This window comes from Lutra lutra, chromosome 6, assembly GCF_902655055.1.
Source record: "Lutra lutra chromosome 6, mLutLut1.2, whole genome shotgun sequence".
NCBI classification, from domain to species: domain Eukaryota; kingdom Metazoa; phylum Chordata; class Mammalia; order Carnivora; family Mustelidae; genus Lutra; species Lutra lutra.
In genome coordinates this window covers 61,924,484-61,945,138 of record NC_062283.1, presented here as the reverse complement: position 1 = coordinate 61,945,138, position 20,655 = coordinate 61,924,484, and the positions used below count along the sequence as shown (strand labels likewise).

Below are 20,655 nucleotides of genomic sequence, written 5' to 3'. Positions count from 1 at the left end.
CAGAGCCTGCCGACAGGTCCTTGCCTGGGACCAGGAGCTGCCACGAGTATGCAGGCCTTTGGGTCCTGTGTCCTCCACCCAGCCTCTGCTCCCAACACAGAGCATTGCTGGAGGCTGGACTGGCCTCCCTAGGGAGGCCAAAGGGAGAAGAAGGAGCTGTTGCATGCCAGCTGCCCCAGCCTGCGTGTGTGTGTGTGCGCGTGTGCAGGCCCTTTCCTGGAGCCCGCTGGCCTCCCGATGCCTTGTTCCAGGGAGTGCGTCCCGAACCCTGCCCTCCTTGTTGCTTCTTTTCCTTTCCCCTTCCTCCTTGCTCTCTCTTTGTCTGTCTCTGTTTTTTTATTTTCCAGAAAATCAATTCGAGGAAAGGGAAAGGGGCAAAAAAGAAAGCGCAAGAAATCCCGGTATAAACCCTGGAGCGTGTACGTGGTACCTCCGCTGTCTCAATGCCTGGAGCCTCCCTGGCCCCCAGTCAGACTCCTGCCGGCGGGACCCCTAACCCTGCCCCCCCCAACCCCCCCAGCTCTCCTCCGCCTCTCCCCGCAGTGGCTCTCTCTCACTCTCACTCCACTAATTGGCACCAGTGGCTAGACTTGGTGGTGGCGTGGCTGGCTGGTCCAGGGTTGGGATGGGTGGGCAGGCAGGCAGAGTGGGCCCAGAGGATTCGGGGGGGGGGGGGGGCGGGGAACTCTGGCTTGGCTGGGCACCGCCTTTCCCTCACCCACTGGGCACTGGTGGCGGGCCCATTTGGCATGGGTGCCAGGCACTGGTGCCTTCTCACTCAACTGGTTTCCACTGCTCTGGGCTTGTGCACTTGTCTGGAAGCTGAGGGTGGTGGGGTGGGCAGATGTGGCGCGAGGAAGGGGCGCGAATGACACGAGGCAGCCTGTCGTCAGCTGAAGGAGAGGCCAGGTGGGGTCAGGCACTGCATGGCAGCCCATCCTCGTGGACCTGGGGCTTCCGGAGGGGAGCCCTGTAACTCGGCCAACCCACGGCACCCACGGGAACCTCCCTGTAGGTTTGGAGGCTCTTCCTCTGGGTTGGAGGCTGTGGTGGGCCCTTCGGCCACTGGTGGCCTGGCTGTGGATGCTGCCTCTGGGCTTGGCCTGCCATGGTGCCCTCCTTCAGCCTGCCTTTGGTGGAGGGGCCTGGGCCTGAGCCCTGGCACGGGGGAAGGTGGCCCGGATTGCTGTCCCCAGCAGGTGAAGAGTCAAGGTGTGCTCTTTCTGGGGTGGTAGCTGTTGGGGCCTTGTGGCCCAAGACTTGTATTTGTCCCCAGGGGATAGCACCCCCCTTACGGGGGCCCTCTCCTTGCACTCTGCCCATCTGTGCCTGCCTCTTCCTGCAGGCAGGCTTCCTAGCCAGTACTGCCTCTTTCCGCCGCTCTCTCTGTCTTCCGCTGCAGCCCTTGGATCCTTCCAGGGCATGGAAGGGCAGGGGAACCAGTGAGCTGAGGGGGGTGTGGTGCAGCTGCGGACTGTTAGGGGGTGTTGCATGGTTTTTTGTTTTTTTTTCTCTCTCTCTGCTGACGCTCTAGCTTAGATGTCTTTCCTTTTGCCTTTTTGCAGTCCCTGTGGGCCTTGCTCAGAGCGGAGAAAGCATTTGTTTGTACAAGATCCGCAGACGTGTAAATGTTCCTGCAAAAACACAGACTCGCGTTGCAAGGCGAGGCAGCTTGAGTTAAACGAACGTACTTGCAGGTTGGTTCCCAGAGGGCAAGGGAGTCAGAGAGGGGCTTCACACAGAGATGGGGAGAGAGAGAGAGAGAGAGAGAGAGAGAGAGTTGGCGCGCACGCGCACCCAAGAGGGGCCAGCTGCTTGCTCGGCTTCTAGCTGCCTGCCTGGTGACTGACTGCTGCCTTCTGTGCTCGAGAGGCCCCTGCGGGGGGTGGCAGGCGCTGGCCTGGCCTGGTGGGGCCTGTTCAGACGTTGCCCTGGTTGCCTGAGGGGGTAGCCTGGTGTGGCTTCATGTGACGGTGTGGACGCAGGCTAAGTGTCGTGTCCTGTGGTCCCGCGGTGTCCTGTGGTGGCTGTTGGTCCTGATGTGGTTACTACTACCTTGCTACTAATACGGAGGGCCCTTCTTGCTCTGAGGGGGTGCTGCCATCTACAAATCGCAAAGGCTCTTGGGGACCTTGCCACCACCCTCTGAAGTCTGTACTGCTGGGCTTCTCATCCCCTCAGTGTCTCTCACGGGGCAGGGGGCGAGGCCCTCTGAAACTGGGATCCTAGGAGAGTTAACCTGTAATACGTTCTTGTCATGATGACAACCCCAAACAGCCCACATTAGTTCCAGATGCCTCCAGGATGGGCGGGTCGGGAGCACCCCATGGGAGGGCCTGGCTTTTGTTCACTGGGGTGACCTTCCAGGCATCTGTAGCTCTGTCCTTGGACCACAGTGGGGACCTAGAAAGTGTCAAGCATGTAAGCGAATACATGGCTGAGTTCAGGGGGTAAGGTCAGGAACACAGAGCCGTGACAGGTTGGCTGGCAATCTTTCGAAGTCTTCGGTGGTGTTTATACCAGTCAGGCTGTTGCTCCAAGGTCGGGAGCCCTCTGGGCCAGCCTGAGTGTCACTCAGGGGGGCTTCTGTGGGGATGCCCGGGCAGGGTTGGGGTCCCCCCCAGCCATTCCAGTTGCTCCATTAACAAAGTCTTTGAAATGTGGCTGCCTTCCCTACCCCCCATGCTCCTGTGGCTGTGGATGTTCATGGGGTACCGGGGATGAGGCCCTGGGGTTTTGGTGCAGCCTTCTGTCTGTCTCGGGGGTACATGAAGACAGGAAGTAAAAGTGAGTGCTAGCTTTGGGGCTCTGCCTAACTCTAGGGCCCAGTGAGGGGTCTCCACATGCCCTAGGGGCTTTGGGGAAAGTGAGGGCTTTATCATTTTAGGGTTTCTGTGGGGATTATTCTGCAGAGAGACTGTCTGGGATGGGGTGTGGGAATTGACCTGGGGCTAATGGAAGTTATGCTAACCTCCAGTGACCTCCCCCATACGTGGGAGTTTCAGGACTCCAACTCGGGGCTTAGGATGCCATTACCGGGCTCTGAGAAGGGCAGGGACTGCTCCATCCTCTCATAGTGGAGAAGGGCAAAGGCGATCAGTGCCAGGGGTAGGGGCCTGACACGAAAGCTCTCGGCATCCCCTCTGGGTGGACAGGAGCAGTGCAGGAAATGATCACGTCTTCCCCAGTGTCAGTCACACAGCAGCCTGGTACCTGGCGCCCGCTGTGGCCAGCGTGCTAAAGAAATGAGGCCCAGAGGGAGGACATGGTGAAGGGAGATGTGTCCCTCAGCGCCTCGCCGGTGTCCCCTCCCTTTCAGCTGGCCCTAGCCCCCGGTCAGGGTGCTCTCCCCACTGTCTCCTGCCAGCCAGCCCCACAGAGGCAGAGTCGAAGCACATCTCTCTGTGGGCACTCTTCGCTGACTAACTCAGCCTAACTCTGGTCACCATCAGCTCTTAAATGTCAAGGAGGGACTTTTGAGTGTGGATTCATTTGTCGCCTCTGATGACATGTCCCTGTGTCCTTGTCCTGTCTCAACTAGACTGTAAGCTCTAGAGGGCAGAGGGGTGCCCTGGACGCAGGGGCTGGCTTTCCCTTCACGCTGGGCTCCTCGAGGCAGCACCGTGCTTTGGCTGGGGACTCGGGGCTCCCAGGATGGGGAGGCTGCCTGCCTCACCACTGCATCCCCATGGCTGGCCCTGACCCCAACCTCTGTTTCCCATCTCCCGCAGATGTGACAAGCCCAGGCGGTGAGCCGGGCTGGAAGAAGGAGCCTCCCTCAGGGTTTCGGGAACCAGACCTCTCACCGGGAAAGCCTGATTCAGAACGCTACAGAAACCACGCCGCCACCACCACCACACCAACCATCGCCGTCACCAAAACAACCCTTAATCCAGAAACCTGACATGAAGGAAGAGGAGACTCTGCGCAGAGCACTTTGGGTCCGGAGGGCGCAACTCCGGCAGAAGCATTCCCGGGCAGGTGACCAAGCACGGTCCTTCTTGGAATTGGATCGCCATTTTATTTTCTTGCTGCTAAATCACCGAGCCCGGAAGATTAGAGAGTTTTATTTCTGGGATTCCTGTAGACACACCCACCCACATACATACATTTATATATATATATAATATATATATATTATATATATATAAAAATAAATATATATATTTTATACATATAAAATATATATATTCTTTTTTTTTAAATTAACATTGCTAATGTTATTGGTGTCTTCACTGGATGTATTTGACTGCTGTGGACTTGAGTTGGGAGGAGAATGCCCCTACCCAGATCCCAACAGGGAAGAGGATGGGAGGGGAGACTCTGGCATGATCTTGCAGTCCTACTCTTAGGAAGGCCAGGGTCCCCTTCCCTGCCCGGGAACGTGCGTGGCCAGGGCACGGGGGCAAATTTGGCCTGCTTTTGGGAACACCGACAAACCCAGCCCTGGCCCCAAGCCTCTACCCCGAGTCAAATGGGCAGACAGCAGGTACAGGGATGAGGACATTGGTTCTGACCAGGAGTTTGGGGAGCCTCCGGACACTACTGTACTTTGGGGATCCTCTCCGCATGCTGCACAGGCATCTTGCCCCTAGGGGCACTGCCTGGAAGATTCAGGAGACTGGGCAACCTTCACCGGCTCTTCGCTCGCTCCCTAGAGGCCCAGGGCACTGCCCGCAGAAGTCTTGGCGAAAAGAAGAGAGACATTGGTGGGGGAAGGGCCGCCTGGCGGCAGCTTGTCCTCCAAAGGAGGGGACTCCTGCCTTGGCCTTCTCCTAGTTCCCCTTCCCCGGTGCAGCCCCGGAGGGCCTGATGTCCTCAGACCATTGAAACCACTAGTTCTGTCCCCCCAGGAGACCTGGCTGTGTGTGTGTGAGTGGTTCACCCCTCCCCTGTCCCCAGACCCCACCCTTCCTGCGGCACAGAGAGACAGGGCAGGATCCTCGTGCCCACCACGGAGGCAGAGAACGTGTTTTATATACGGTACTTATTTAATATTCCTTTTTAATTAGAAATTAAAACAGTTAATTTAATTAAAGAGTAGGGTTTTTTTCAGTATTCTTGGTTAATATTTAATTTCAACTATTTATGAGATGTATTCTCTCTCTTGTTCTCTCTCGCTTATTTGTACTGGTCTTTGTGTTTTAAGATTCATGTTTCCAATCTCTAGCTCCCCGATCGGTGACAGTCACTAGCTTGTCCTGGACAGATATTTAATTTTGCTAACACTCAGCTCTGCCCTCCCCTTTCCCTTGGCTCCCCACCACACATTCCTTTGAAATAAGGTTTCAATATACATCTACATACTATATATATATTTGGCAACTTGCGTTTGTGTGTGTGTGTGTGTGTGTATATATATATATATATATATATGTTTATGTATATATGTGATTCTGATAAAATAGACATTGCTATTCTGTTTTTTATATGTAAAAACAAAACAAGAAAAAATAGAGAATTCTACATACTAAATCTCTCTCCTTTTTTAATTTTAATATTTGTTATCATTTATTTATTGGTGCTACTGTTTATCCGTAATAATTGTGGGGGAAAAAGATATTAACATCACATCTTTGTCTCTAGTACAGTTTTTCGAGATATTCCGTAGTACATATTTATTTTTAAACAACAACAAAGAAATACAGATATATCTTAAAAAAAGCATTTTGTATTAAAGAATTTAATTCTGATCTCAAAGCTCCTCCTGGTTTCTCCTTCTCCATTGGGTCCTTGTTCCAGACTCCCTCTTGCCCCCTTTCCCTCCTCCCTTGGGGAAAATGGCATTTGTCTTAGGTCTGGGAAAGGGGTTCCCAGGGGTGCAGGTGATGGGGTGGCCCACCTTCTCATGCTGGGGGTTACAGCACTTACATTCTGGCTGAGCAGGTGCCGTCCCATCCACTTTCTGCCATGATGTGCGGGGAGGGGCTCTGCAATGGGGGAGGGAGAAACAGCACCCTAGAGAGGAGCCAGGGCCTGCAGTGAGCAGTGCTGCCTTCAGGAACTGCGTGATCCAGGCCTAGTCCCTGGGTGGAGGAAGGGACTGGCCATGTGTCTGAGCTTGCTGCCTGTGGCACAGGAGAGGGCCAAGGTTGGCTATGGGGCCTTGGCCACAACAGGCTGGGAGTGGCAAGGAGTGCTCACGGGCACCCTGTGACCCTAGGGTGTAATTAAATTTTACAGAGTGGGTCCTGGAGTTCCTTGAGCCCTTGGAAGATAGACCCGCAGCTCTGGTGGCCCCTGAGAGGACTCCCCGCCCCGCCTCGTTGTAGAGGGCTTGCTCTCCTGTGGTCCGGGCGAGGGTAGACACTGTCTAGGTCTTTGGCATTTGTAAGCAAAGCTTCCAAGTCTACTTCCTCTTGCCTCTTTTATTGCCTCAAACCATATTTATGGGGCTACGTTAGGGTAGAGGACTCCTCAAGGGTCTGGTGAGGGTGGGTGGCTGAGGAGTCACAGAAACTATAAATCCATGACTAGAAAGATACATAACATGTGAGGGGGCTACCTGTCCAGCTTGGGAGGTATTGGGGGTGGCAGAGTCTGGGGGTCCTCTCCTGACATTACCTCTCTGTAGCCTCTTGAAGAACAGGTAGGAGAAGATAGAATAGGGAGGGAAGGCGGGGGGAACGGTTGAAGCAGATATCCCAGGCAGAAGGCACAGTATGAGCAAAGGTGTGAGTGGGGACTCTGGTGGGCAGGGGTGAGGTGTGGAGGCAGGGGAGAGGCAGGGCTGGCTCACAGTGAGCTTGCAATGCCATGCCAGGAGCCTCTGGCCTGTCAGGGATGAGCAGCAATTGAGGGGTTTTCGAAGGAGTACCCCAGCATTGTGGCAGGCAGGAGGCAGGGAGGCCAAAAGGAGACTGTGGCCTCCCTCCAAGGGGAGGTGCTGAGGGGGTGGTGGCGACTTCTGCCTCCCCTGGCTACACCATGAGGAAGACGGGAGGCTAGGTCTCTGACCTACAGAGCTTCCCATTGGTTAACTCAGAATTCACACCACAGCCCTGTGCAGTAGGGGCTCTCGTCATCCCAAGTGGGTATTTGCTGGAGCCTCTGAACTGGCCCCCTAATTCTTTCAGCCTCACCCCCTTTAAGTTGGTTCTCACACCACAGCCAGAATGAGCCTGGGAAACTGTGAGCCAAATCATGTCACCATTTGGCTCAAAACTCTGCAGAGGCTCTATTTCACTCAGAGAAAAAAATAAAAGTCCTTACGATGGCCTGAAAAGGCCCTGTACCATCTGGGCAGCCTCTATTTCCCTGATTCTATGACTTCTAAACCCCCTTGGCCACTCAGCAACAGCTACTGTGGCCTCTCTGTTCCTCAGACTATGGGCACTCTCCTACCTCAGGGCCTTTGCACTAGCTGTCCCCACTTCCCAGAGCACTCTTCTCCAATCCTGGCAACCTGGATTGTTACCTTCTCAGGGAGGCCACCTTGACCACTTCATTTACAATTGACAACCCTTCCTCACTCTGCACTTGGATCCTCCTTTTATCACCCCTTCCTCTCCCCATAACGTGTGCCATCTTCTCACCCATCCTAGAAGAGTGTTGTCTAGGAGAACTGCCCTGTGAGCCACACAGGTAATTTGGAATTTTCTAGGAGCCAGATTTCAAAAGGTCAAAAGAAATGGTGAAATTCATTTTAATACTATGTTTTACTTAACCCTAACTTCCAGCATTTAATCAATGTAAAAATTATTAGAGATTTCCCTTTTCTTTTGTGTGAAATCTTCGAATCTGATGCGTGCTTTGTTCTTATTGTCAAGCATCTCATTTGGGAGCAGCCACATTTCAAGGGCTTAGTATACACATGTGGCTAGTGGCTACTGTTTTGGACCAGGTAGCTCTAAAATTTACTTTCCCTTTTGTCTGTCTCTCCCTCTACCCCTCACGCCCCACCCCTGCCCCCACTAGAATGCAGGCAATGTGTGAAGGCAAAGATTTTTGTCTGTTTCCTTCACTGCTGTATCTCTAGCTCCCAGAACAGTGCACATGCTTAGTTAACATTTGTTGAATGACACATTGTGAAACTGAAGCCAAGGCAACCAAGGGGTTCATCCCAAGGCTGGGGAGGTGGGAGAGGCCGGCCGTGATGTCTGGTGGAGGAGCTCACTGACAGGTGGAGACACTTGAACGGGGCTGGACAAGGACGGAACTGAGTCCATGGCAGGGATTAGGGACAGAAGCCAGTGCTAGGCACGATTTCTTGCTTTTAGCCACCCTGGAGATGGGGCTCATGATTTCTGCTTGCTGATGAGAAGCAGGAGGCTCAGAGAGGGTGAATAACATGCCCGAATTTACGCACAGCCAGTAAATGGCCCAGCCAGAATTTAAACCAGCTTTCCTGACTCCAACTCTAGTGCTCGGTCCCACCACACCGTGGTTGCCCCAGGCTAGGGCAGAACATCAACAAGTAAAAATGAATCGTCTAGACTGAATACAAACAGCCAGAAGAAAAGTGGGACAGGGGGAGGATGTGGTGGTGGCCAAAACCCAGGGCTGAAATCCAGAGTCCCCAAGTGTGGTAAGGCAAGGCGAGGCAAGAGATGTCTCCAGGGCCTGGGGCTTGTCAGGGGAAGATCCGAAACCTAAGCACGAAAGAAATTGCAACATGCAGCCTTGGAGGAGAGAAACAGTCTTTAAATAGACCATGGGGAAAAGAAGGATAAAATGAAAATGTTGCATCCTCCAGTTGTATAAGACCTGCTCAACCCCCAACCTGGAGCGAGGCCCAGTGCCAAGCTGTCCCAAATCATCTCCCCTCTGTGAGACTCACACCCTTCCCTCTGGCCTGGCCACTTTTTTCCCCAGAAGTACATAGTGCTCCTTCTCAACTCTGATCTGCCCAGCCTGACTCCCCCTCCCTTTTCCCTAAGCAGTGACAGACCCTGGCCATAGCCCCAAAGGCCTTGTGAGTTCTTGCTTCTCCAAGGACACTGCCAGCCTCCTCTCTTCCCCCACACCCTGACCCCCGCAAGGAAGCTGGGTAGATCCATACAGACCTGGCTGATTCTGGATCAGTTTCATAACGCGAGGACCATCATGGTGGCCTGCATGAGACCATGGCTGCCAACTGTTCTTGCCATCCCTGTGCACACAGGCCGCTCCTCCCATCAAGAAGCAGAGACTGTTTTTCCTCCTTTGCATCTGGGCTGGCCATAGGACTTGCTTTGACAAAGAAAATGTGGCAGAAGAGCTGTTGTAGGGCTTCTTGGCCAAGGCCTTAAGGGACAACGCAGTTTTCCATCTTGCCCTCCTGGAAGGCGGCCACCATGTTGTGAGGAAGTCCAACTACCCTGCTGGGGAGGGAGCCACAGAGGGAAAGAGAGAGGCTCAGGCAGGAACAGCTGCCAGCTGTTCCAGCCACCCCAAGATGAGACACCAGACACGGGAGCAAAGCCATTTTAGATTCTCTAGGCCCAGGGGAACAGCTCTTGCCAAGGACACATAGAGTGAGAAGCCATCGTTGCCTAAATGCACACAGTTATGAGCAAATACACGGACTGTTGCTGTTTCAAGCTATGAGGTTTTGGGGTGGGTATTACCAAGCAATCATAACTATATGATCCAACTAAGCGGTCACTTCCTCAGGGCTTGGTCCTTTGTCCCTTCCTACCCATAGTGTTTTATTGGTATGTGAGATGGTCTTGGGGAGGTAGATCGAGGTTCAAGGAAGGAAGGACATATGTATAACAGACTCAGAGACCAGGGGTCTATCTTGGTGGGAATTCTGGTGGGAAGACTCAGGACACGGGCTGTCCCAAGCAGGACAAAGTATTGTCCAAAGTTTTGGAGTGAGGAGAACCAGACAGTTCTACCGAGGCCTTACCAGGAGGAAGGGGCCCCATCTACAGCATGAGGGGAGAGGCCAGACGTTAAGGAGAACTGGCAGAGAGAGAAGCACAAGGAATTTGGAGGAAATGCCAATAGAATCTCCCCCCCCCCCACTTCCCTTCCTTCTCCCTCCCCTCCTCCAGGATTTATGGAATACCAGTCAGATGTGCTGTTCCTTGGTATGGAGTGACCTCTCCTTTACTAGGGGTGGTTGTAGCACACCCCAGCCTAGAGATGGGGAAATGGAGGAGGTGATCCTCTTGAGAGGCCCTGCTGGGTTGGTCTCAGAATTGTTGGGAGAGAGACAATTCAGCCATATCCACAGGCCATCATGCATCAGGACTCAAGGAATAGGGCAGGGGAGAGAAGGAATTGGTAAATATTTATTATCTACTTGGAAAGGAAAAATGCAAAGCAAAGATGGGGCCTGGCTGAGCATCTGCAGAGGAGGGGACGGAAGCCACTCACAAGTGGGAAGAGCCAGAATGGAGGGGAGCAGTAGTTCAAACGGAAAGGACCCATCAGGCTGAGACACCTAGGGGAGAAGGCCTGGGCCTGAGTCTCCTCAGGACAAGTGGCCTGAGATCTGAAATAGCTTTTAAAAGGTTGCATTTGGCATTGGTGGTGGTTGGATGGAGGGATGAGAGTCTGTTAGTGAAAGAAGCAAATGAATGCCCTCAGGTAGCTCCCAGTCTGACGGAGTGATATGGCCCCTGCCCTCAGGTAGTGCCCTGTCCTCACAGAGATTCTAGTCTGAGGGAGGAGACAGAAGCCCCACCGGCAGACACTTCTTTGCTGATTAAGATGGAAACCACTCTCAAGAAGGTACTCCCTTGCCTTCATTTGGCTGTGGTAGATGTTTGGAATCACAGGGTATGGGTGCGTGTCGAGCCCTTCCGGGACCTTCACCCTCATCCTTCCCTCTTCTCCCAACACACATAGACAGGTCCTGCAAGGCTTCTCTGCCCATTTGTTAAGAGTTGAGCGCCGCTTACCAATCTGGGCCCTGACATGCATCCCCTCATGGTCTCTGGGTCTGTTTCCAGGTGGGACAGAAGCCAACCTGGATCCCCCTCCTGGGGCCCTGCTTGTCCCCTCTGCTGGGGAGGTCTGAGAACCCCATTCACCACCTCCTCAGGCTCCCCGCAGGGAGACCACATCCCCGCTCCCCTTCCTGTGTACAGCAGACGCCATCACCCCGGGACTGGAAGTCTCCCAGGCGAGGAGGTGTGGGCCTGTGGGCCCTGCCTGGTGCCTCTGTAGAGCCAGTCTGTGCTGCCCTGAGCACCGCCAAGCCTTCTGACAGATCTAGGTCAGAAGCCTGGGTTGGCTACGGCCTAAATCACCTCTCTGGGCCTTAACTTTCTCTTCTCTGAAATGGGCACAATCATACCAGCGTGTGAGCTTGAGGAGAAGAGGTGAGGATGACATCTCAAAGTACCTAGTACAGCACCTCAAAGCCAGTCTTTATGATTATGTTCATAGGTCTAGTCCCCACATCAATGTTTTTTTCTTCTCTGAGTTCCTACTTTGGTGTAATTTGGCTAGTTTTTTTTCCTTCTCACTTAAAAAAAAATTTTTTTTTTAAGATTTCATCTATTTATTTGAGAGAGAGAGAGCACGTGTGCTTGCACATGGAGGGGGAGGGGCAGAGGGGAAGGCGAAGGACAAGCAGACTCTGTACCGAGGGCAGAGCCTCACAGGGTCCTCAGTCCCACAGACCTGAGACCATGACCTGAGCTGAAACCAAGAGTTTGCTGCTTAACAGACTGAGCCACCCAGGTGCCCCCTCACTTAAAAATTTTTAAACTGAAATACCACAACCGGGTTTTTTACCAATCTTTGCGAGTAGAGATCCTTTCTCTCTCAGTGAGAAGTGAGGCAAGCCAGGGCGACTCCAGCCCTGGAGCCCAGGAGTGGGAAGAGGGGTCGCACTAAGGGGAGGGGGTGTGGAGAGAGCCCCCCGGGGAAGGGATGATGCCCTATAGGGCTCTGAACCCAGGGCCAGGTGTGAAGCAGGCCTGCCATGAGTATTTGAGAAATTAAGGAACAAATGAACAGGACTAGAACACAAGGCCATTCTTTTCTCTGTGTCCCCCAAAACACACCAAAGGTCTCCAGTCTGAAAGAGGAGGTCTTGTGTCCACACTTCTATACACAGCTGGGCTTTGGGCAGAAAACCTGGAGGCCTGAGGTGTGGCTGCCTGGGCTAACTGCTCTCGGACTGTTCCCAGATTACATCTGAGGGGCCCCCCATGGAGGAGGCTCTCAGGGGGCCCACCTCAGAAACCCGCTAAGACTGAAGTCCTGTTCTTCTAGGATCTTTGTGGGGAGAAAGTTTGTGTTTAGGTATAGCCCTCTGGGACTGGAGCAGGGGGAAGGAGCCTTTCCCTGGGACTTTGAGAGCTGGAAGCTTCCATTTCCTGGGGAGGCCGCAGGAGGATGTCTTCTGGAGAAATATTCAGGGAGGGTGTTTGCGGTTGGTTTTGCTTCTGACACAGGAATCTCCATCTCCAACCTCAACCCCCTCTGCTTCACTCCCCAAGGCTTTCCTCCCGGTGGATCCACTCTCAGTCCCCTCCATCCTGCTTGAGAAATAGAGAAGGTGCCTGGACCTGCCTTTAGGGCCTGCTGGCCTCCTGAGGCTGGAATCCTGTGGGGGAAGGCCTATCCCCAGCAGACACCCTCAAGGTATCCTCTCTCCCGGGGTTAGACAGGTCTTCTAGCACACGAGCACGTCCACAGGCTCGCACACATGCAAGTGTGACAGGGGTCACGGCTACCAGTCACGGGGCAGCTGCCTGGTTGGGTAAGGGCTCCCGGGGCAGGGGCTGTGAGGCTCTGCGGAGGGATCCGGCTTCTCAGGCTGAGCCCCCATGGGGCTGGGGGCGGGGGCGCGGGTGCTGACCTGGCTGTCGTCCCATGGCCCAGAGCTGCCCTCTGGGAGCTGCTGATTTTTCTGCAATAGCACCTCCTGGATATTAATAACCCTCTGTCTGGCGGCCACAGGACTGATAATGCCGGGTCACTTCTGGTCCAGCCTGGACTGACCGCTTGGGTTCAAATCCCGGCTGCTAATTCTATGTGGCCAAGGCCCCAAAACCAAACCTAAAAGACAGCTCCAACCCTGACCGCTTCTAAACTGTGTCTCAGGGCAGAATTACCTTTCTGAGTCTTAATGGCTGTCTGTTAAATGGGTGCCATGACCCCTGAGGATCTGGCCAATGTGGAGAAGCCTAGGGTGGTGGCTGACACAGAGTATGTGTGCAGGAAATGTCAGCAGTTGTTGCTGTTGTCACTGGGCACAGGGTGGTGGGAAGAGAGTATCTGGGATCCCACAGAGTTGGGCTCTACTTTTCACATCAGCAGAAATTTCTGGCCGTCCGACCCTGGGGCAAGTTACTTGACTTTTCTGGGCCTCATTGTCTTTATCTGTGAAATGGGCATAATAAGACCTATCGCCCAGCTGTTGATGCAGGTTAAGCTAGTTAACAATATAAAGTGATTGCCACCTAAGAGGGGCTGAGTAACTACAGTACTCGTTGAATGAAAGACTGAGCATTAGTCACATCCCTCTGTCAGGGTCCCTAAGGACTGGGATAGAGTCTCTGTCACCAGGCGGGGTGCTCCCTGAGGATGGGGGTGCAACTCTGGGCTTGCTTCCTCGAGGCTGATCTACAGGACCCAACAAAGGCTCAGCATCTCAGATGATTTATTCCCTTGGTCTGTAAGAAATGTGGAAACAGCCAGTGTAGAAACCCACAAGGGAAGACAGAAACAGCTTTTCCTTTCCTCTTAGTCATGAGTGGGGGACAGGCAGGATCTGGGACCCAGCACTTAGCCCTGCTCCTGGGCCTGGGAGAGGGGATGTTTGTGCCCACAGAGGTTATGAGAGCTCAGAGAATGCCCTCCCAGTGAGGCCGATGTACTCGTCTCCTTTCCTTCTGGCTGTGGCCACCCCAGCCATACCCTCGGCCCTGCCCAACGCCAGTGGCCATCCTAAAAGCCCAAACTGTGGGTTTATGTGCTGGGGGGTGCAGGGAGGAAGGAGGGCAGAAGAGACATGAATTGGGGAAGAGCTCTTCCTGATGCTGGTAAACCCTCCCCAGACCCCATGACTTCAGAGAAACTGCCCACAAGGTGCCAGGCCCAGCGGTTGGTTTTGGCCTAAAAGGAAGTTTCCCCGAAGACTCTCTTATCTCAACCGGCCTGGTGTGGCTGCTGAGAAGGAGCGAAGGAAGCCATTTGCTCCCTTGCCCACCACCACATGCCCACTCCAGAGGCTCTTCCTGGCCTTCTCCATCCTAGCCATACTTCCAGGGGAGAGAGGGAAGGTGGCTGCTCAAGCTGGGGGTGTCTGTGGGTCTGAGGTATGCCTGCTGGAGGCTGAGGGGGTTCTAGGGACTCTCATTTCTGCCCCCCACCCACAGCCCTGGGTACCGGGTATCTGAGCTTCTGCTATTAGTCCTACATGCGCCTCCTGTTCACCCCGACCCTGATAGGTACGAAGAGGAAATATCTTGGAGGCAGGGTTGTCAGACCCTGCAAATAATAATACAGGACACCCAGTTAAATTTTCATTATTTGTCTGAAGTTCAAATCTAGCTAAGCATTCTGTACTTAGCTTGGCAACCCTACCTGAAAGGAGTGGCTAGACCTTCCTCCTAGGTGATTCCTTCAGGTGCCTTGAAGACTTATTTATTTATTGGAGAGAGAGAGCGAGCGAGAGTGGGTGTGGGGGATGGAGGAGAGAGAGAGAGTCTGAAGCGGGTGCCTCATTGAGTGCAGAGTCTAACTCAGGACTCGATCTCATGACCCTGAGCAGAATCAAGAGTTGAACGCTTAACAGACTAAGCCACCCAGGCGCCCCCCTCCAGGTGCTTTGATCCTTCTCTCCTTCCTCCTCATCCTTCTTGCAACTTTGCCAGCAAGGTTCCCTGTGTAGACATTATATTTGGGCCCCTGTTCTGGATATGTCCATAATTTTTGCCTGCAGCAGAGATGTGAAACAAATGAAGAGCTCTCTGAGAGCAGGCAGGGTCTTCCTCCTCAGACTGGGCACTCCCAGAGGGGAGGGGCTTTGTGTCATCGCCCCTCCAACTGGGAACTTCCGACTCTCCTCTGCATCATGATTAAGACCATCTCTGGAGGAAATGAACGTGACGCCCAAGCCTGATGTTTTCCAGAGACTCAAAAGAGTCTCAAGTGCTGGGACCTAGGGGAGCCCTAGGAGAGCCTGCTTCTCAGCAGACCTCCTTCTCCTCTTTTCTGAGGGTCGGCCAGTGGTAATCCTCTCCCTCAGCCTTGTTTTTGCAGGCAGTGCTCTCAAGAAGTCCCCAGGCTCTGGAAATTCTGTGGTGGGAGCCACCTGAGCTCTGGCTGGGGCTCTGAGACCCCGGGCAGGCTCTGGTTCCTCCCTGAGCCTCAGTGTCCCTCTGTGTACAGTGGCAATGTGTCCAGCCTGCTGACCTTGGGGCAGTGTTTTCCAAACCGTGAACTGTGATCTGTCAGGGGGTCAGGAGGTCAGCTTAAGGGTTTGCAGCAGCATTATGCTTTTTCTTAAATATGAAAGAGAATATAAAATATTTGACAGGCTTGCGTGTAGTAAGGGTAAATATTATTTCTTGAAACTCTTGGGGTATGTATGTTCATATGTGTTCAGGGGTCACAGTGAAGGTTGTATTTTTCACAGGGATTATGGTAAAACAAAAATGTCAGGAGGACATTATTTTCGAAGCTGTGACAGAAGGTGGCAGGGGCAGCTGGAGACCTGGAGGTAGGTGTCTGCTACTTCTTCACCTCATGGATGCCAGGCCAGCTGGCAGCTCCCTCTTGGGGGATCACTCTCCTAGGTGGTAGTCGTATCTTCCCGCCCTGCCTCTGTGGGCGCCGACCCACCCTCCCCAGAGACCAGGTCCCTCCCCACTGAGGGCCCTCAGGGGCTGGGGCTGGTTCCCCAGCCAGTGCAACAGAGGAAAGTGCTAAGATCCTCAGCTTGGTGGTGCCCAGCCCGTCCGGCTGCCTGTCTGCCCCACAGTAATACTGTGTTGGGAAACCGAAGCTCTGGCCAAGTGGAGAAACACTGTTCCCTCCCTAACTTTCCCAACTGCCCTCCACCCTGCCAGTGCTAAAGCTCATTAACCCCTTCCTGGGAGTTGGGGGAGGGGTCCTTTCCAGGAGTTGTGGGGTCTGTGTGGGTGGATGTGACAGAAAGGGTGAGGGCCTGGGGATCCTCTGCTGTGTGACCTGACAGATCTCTGGCTCTCTGAAACTCACTGCCCGAAACTCTGAGGAATAAGATCCAGGTGTGACCCACATTCTGGAGAGGATCTGAGGAGAAGATGGGAGAAAGTTGGGAAGTTGGTAGGCTGCTAGACTGTTATATTACTGCTTGCCTCTATCTCTGTAGGTGCTGTCCTCTTGGGGGTCCGACTCACATATGGTAAAACAGGCAGATGGGGAACAGGCCCTGGTGCTGGGTCAGGCTCACTCAGGGAGGGGACGATTTGGTTTGGGAAAAAAAGATAAAACCAAAAGCTCTTGACCTATGGGCTTTCAGTCTGAGGAAAATAACAGCTCTGTCTCAGGGAGCCCCAGTCTGAGAGGGGGAGACACAACCCTGCCCTCAGGGAGCCCTGAGGGCTCCTGTCTGAGGGACAGATACAACTCCGCCCTCAGGGAGGCGCAGTTTTAGGTGTAGACACAGCCGGGTCCACAGGGAGCCCCAGTCTGAGGGGGAGACCTATGGAAGTCTATCTCTGTGACTCTTCTCCTTGGGGTGCTGACTGCAGTGGGGCCCTGGAGGCCCTGAGCTGACTGGTTTGGGGAAGAGGCTTTATCATCCCTTTCCCTGCAGTGTTTGTCTATAGCCTTTTTTGCTATATGATCTGGAGAGTACCAGGGAAGTGTCCTTTCTCTCAGCCATGCCCACCTTCACCCTGCTAACTCTCTCCTTCACTGGCTGACCACAGGTCTGAAGTCATTTCCCAAAATCCCTCTTGTGATTTAGGAATAGAAGGGATGTTGGAGGTATATGAGTCCCAGATCAGAGGAGGAAACTGAGGCCTGGAAAGGGGAAGAATCCTTTCTGAGGTCATACAGGGAAGTAAGTGTAAACCCTGACTCCCAGACTTGTGCTCTCGGCTAGATGGAGACTCAGGGGATGTGGGTCTACACAACACATGTGTGAGTGAGAAGACACTGCGAGGGAGTGTGTGTATGTTCATGTGTGTGCGCACGCGCATGTGTGTGTGAGGGTGGGAGGGCTCCGGCTCCTCTGTGAGTAAAGGTGTGTTGACCTGGGTGTCCTCCATGAGGGGTCTGACTCTTTCTATCTCAATTCAGGGAGGACAGGGGCAGGCCTGCCTGAAGCAGGGACACTGGACAGGTCTTATCCCATTCCCAAGCCAAGTCCACCCAGCCCAACCCTCTTGGGACCTAGGGCAGAGGGCGATGAGTCACAGATGACTCAGGTGCTGGAGGCCACATCCACGCGTGGCACCTGATAGCCGAGAAGAGCTGGGTCTGTTCCTGGACAGACAGGTGACCCGGGAGGCTGACCTTGTGAGGCTCCTTTCCTAGAGGACAGGAAGGCTGCTGTATTGAGCCATCTCCACTGTCCCTAAGAGGTGTGGGATTAGGGTCACCGTCAATGGGAGAGTTTTCCCTTTGGAGACAGCAGCCAGCAGCTCACAACACGCTGCCCTGCTCTGCCCTTAAAGAGTGTCTGCCAGCCCCATCTTCTTTGCCTGAGGCAGGGGCTCCTGGAGAAGCCTTGACCTGCTGCTTGATCCTGAGGACTGGGCCACAGGATGAGACAGTCTGGGCTGTGGACAGCATCCTGGGTTTGAATCTGACTATGAGACCCGGAGCTGCACTGTTGCCCTTGGGTCCTACCCTCTGCACCATGAGGGTTTGTGTTGGAAAGCTTGGAAGTTTCTTTTCGCTTCTCTCCCTATCAAGGTATGAAGGCTGGGCGGAGGGAAAGCCTGCAAGATGCCTTCTCTCTCTCTCCATGCTTTTGCTTGAGGTGGGGGGCTGGGGAGGAGTGGACTAGGGATGAGAAGTCCTGGCCTGGCAGGGCCTGCCCCAGTGTCCCTGTCCACCTAAGACACCCTGCTGATTACAGGGTGACCATCCGGGACCAGACACTGTAATCTGCCTTCCTCCCTCCTGCCAAGGGCCTGCTGTGGCCTTTCCTAGTGGTTTTACAATTGTTTCCTAGGAACCCTGGGAAGGGGGAAGCCCTCATCCCCATGGGGCAAGGCTGAAGACAAAAAGAGGTGAGAAGAAGGAGGGAGATGAGGAGAGAGGGAGGGTCAGCAAGGGGGTGGGAAGAGAGAGGGAGGGAGAGAGAGGATGAGGGGGCAGAAAGGAGATGTGAAAGGAGAAGAGAGAGGTGCAGTTTGACAGCAGAAGGCTCTGCCTGGTTGACAGACTGAGGATGAGGAGGGGGAAGAAGGGGGGACATCCAATCTTTGCGCCTCAGACCCCAGCTTAGATGCACTTCCTCAGAGACCCACTGACCTCATTACCTCAAGCAGCAGCCTCCTCCTCCACCACTTTCTACAATTATGCCCCTTAGTGAGGAAAGGGTGGCTCAGATCACGTTCTTTTTGGGCTCAGATAGCTGCAGCGGCTCCTGATTTCCCTCAGGGTGAAAGCCAAAGCCCTCACATGGCCCTCAAACACCTCCATAATACCTTCCCAGCCTAGCTTCCTCCCTGACTTTGGTCTTCAGCTCCTCCCTTTCCACAGGCCTCCTTGCTGTCCTTCAAACATATGCGGCATGCTCCTGCACCAGGGCCTTTGCACAACCTTTCCCCTCTGCCTGGAATGTTCTCCAGCTGTCTACAGGACTCGCTCCCTCACCTTCTTCAAATTTTTGCTCAAATACCACCTGCAAAATGAGGCCTCCCTGGAGTTGCCTGTTTAAAATGGCAACATTTCCCCCACGCTCTTGTCTCTCATCTTACTCTGTCTCCTAAATGCTGATCACTTTCCTAATGCCCTCACATTATAAAAAGCTTTTGTTATGTGCATGATACAGTGCTGGTCTCCTCTCACCTCCAACTAGAATTAAACTTCCACAGGGGCAAGTGTCTCTGTTTTGTTCACTGATGTATCTTAAGTCCTTGGAACAGGATCCAGCACATAGTAGGTGCTCATTTTGTTGAGAGAGGGACTAGCACCTATCCCTGTGGGAGAGACCTGTTCCCTCTGCCTCTACTTACCCTCTCACCCCTGCCCCATCAATGTCTCCATTTATAATCAGTCCCTCCGCCTGGAACAACAGTCCCCCAGACACCTGGCACTTTGTCTTCCTCCTTCACTGGTGTGCTCCTGGCACTTCTCTGGCTCAGAGGAGGCATCCAGTAAATATTTGTTGGCTGGATGGAAGGGACCAGGGAGAGTAGGAAGGCAGGACAATGACCAGGAATCAGCCCATATGTGGGGGAAGGGCAGTTCCTGCAGAAGAGAATTGGGGCATGTCTACTGGTCACTCTGAGGCCCTGTAAGATCTCCCCTGTCTGAAGGGGAAGCTCTCTCGCTCTCGCTCTCTCTCCCTAGGATGATCACACATCTGTATCCAGAACAGAGAGGGGGAAAAAAAAAGGTCAGAAACTGTACTACCAGGTTGATGATGGCATCAGGCTTAACCACTGGGGGCTTTCTGGAGGAGGTGGCCTAGTGCAAGAGTGGCACATGAGGAAGACTGTCGGATACCTCCAGTCAGAAGTAGGTAAGGACCAGGGCGCCTGGGAGGCTCAGTTGGTTGAGCATCTTTCTTTGGCTCAGGTCATGACCCCAGGGTGCTGGGATTGAGCCCCTCATTGGGCTCCCTGCTCAGTGGGAACACTGCTTCTCCCTCTGCCTCTCCACTCCCCCGCCCATAGCTTATTTTCTCTTATTCACCCTCCTTGTCTCTCAAATAAATAAATAAAATCTTAAAAAAAAAAAAAGTAGACAAGGACCGTATGGTGGTTACTAGGATGGAAGAGAAAGAGGAAGGATATGGCAGGGGTCAGCAGAGGCCCCCGTGAGAAGCAGGGCTGAGGCAGGGCTGAGAAGGGGCCAGCAAGACCCCAAGGGCTTAATGGGGGGGTACTCCAGTGGGGCCTTACAGGATACAGGAAGGAAGAGTCTGGGTTTCCCACCCAGAATCCCTAGAGAAGAAATCTGTCACCTTTCTCTGCGGTCTGCCCTAACAGGCACAGGGGAGATGGTCAGTGTCACCCCGCAACCCAGGAGGCCCCCAGCGGGAGCTCTGGGTGCAGGGTCTACTACCTGGGTTTCCCTCAGAAGGTGGCACCAAGAGTGTAGTTTTGTATTTGATCTCAGCTGTTAGTTTTTTCCGATAAAAAGAAACTCTGAACTTACGAAAAGGAACCATGCCCAAATCCAGCAATTGCATTTGTATAACATGAAAATGGGCTGAGAGAGTGAGCAAGAGAACCACGAACACCAGTACACGAGGCTGCCCTGCCAGCCCCGCTGTCCCCGGCCACACGGCCCGGCCACCTGCCACACCGTGTAGAAAACCCAGAAGGAAAATAATTTTGAAATTCTACTGTGATGGATACAATTCTGGAGATTTTGGCCATTTTCAGAGCCAGGCCTCTGCTTCCCCATCCTCTGTTACAACCTCCTTTGAATTCTTGAAAAGGCTCTATCTTTTGTTGTCATGTGGACACTCTTCTGTGCTAGACATTAATGGAAAAGGTCGTGAGCAAAGGACATTGGGCTCTTTTGTCCTGAAGCACAACTGTTAACCCTTGGCTTCTCTTGGAACCTGTTACTTTCCTGTACCTGGAAATG

General features: G+C 53.5%; 1 protein-coding gene across 1 annotated transcript in view; it reads left to right on the top strand.

The window, feature by feature from the left end:
- Positions 1–5,693, top strand: part of VEGFA (vascular endothelial growth factor A) — a 91,109-nt gene extending 85,416 nt beyond the window's left edge. Inside the window, exons 8-10 of the mRNA XM_047731996.1 lie at positions 348–419; positions 1,566–1,697; positions 3,732–5,693. Coding sequence (XP_047587952.1) covers positions 348–419; positions 1,566–1,697; positions 3,732–3,753 — 226 coding nt within the window. The 3' untranslated portion in view covers positions 3,754–5,693. The remainder of the gene's footprint in view (positions 1–347; positions 420–1,565; positions 1,698–3,731) is intronic.
- Positions 5,694–20,655: the final 14,962 nt, after the last annotated feature.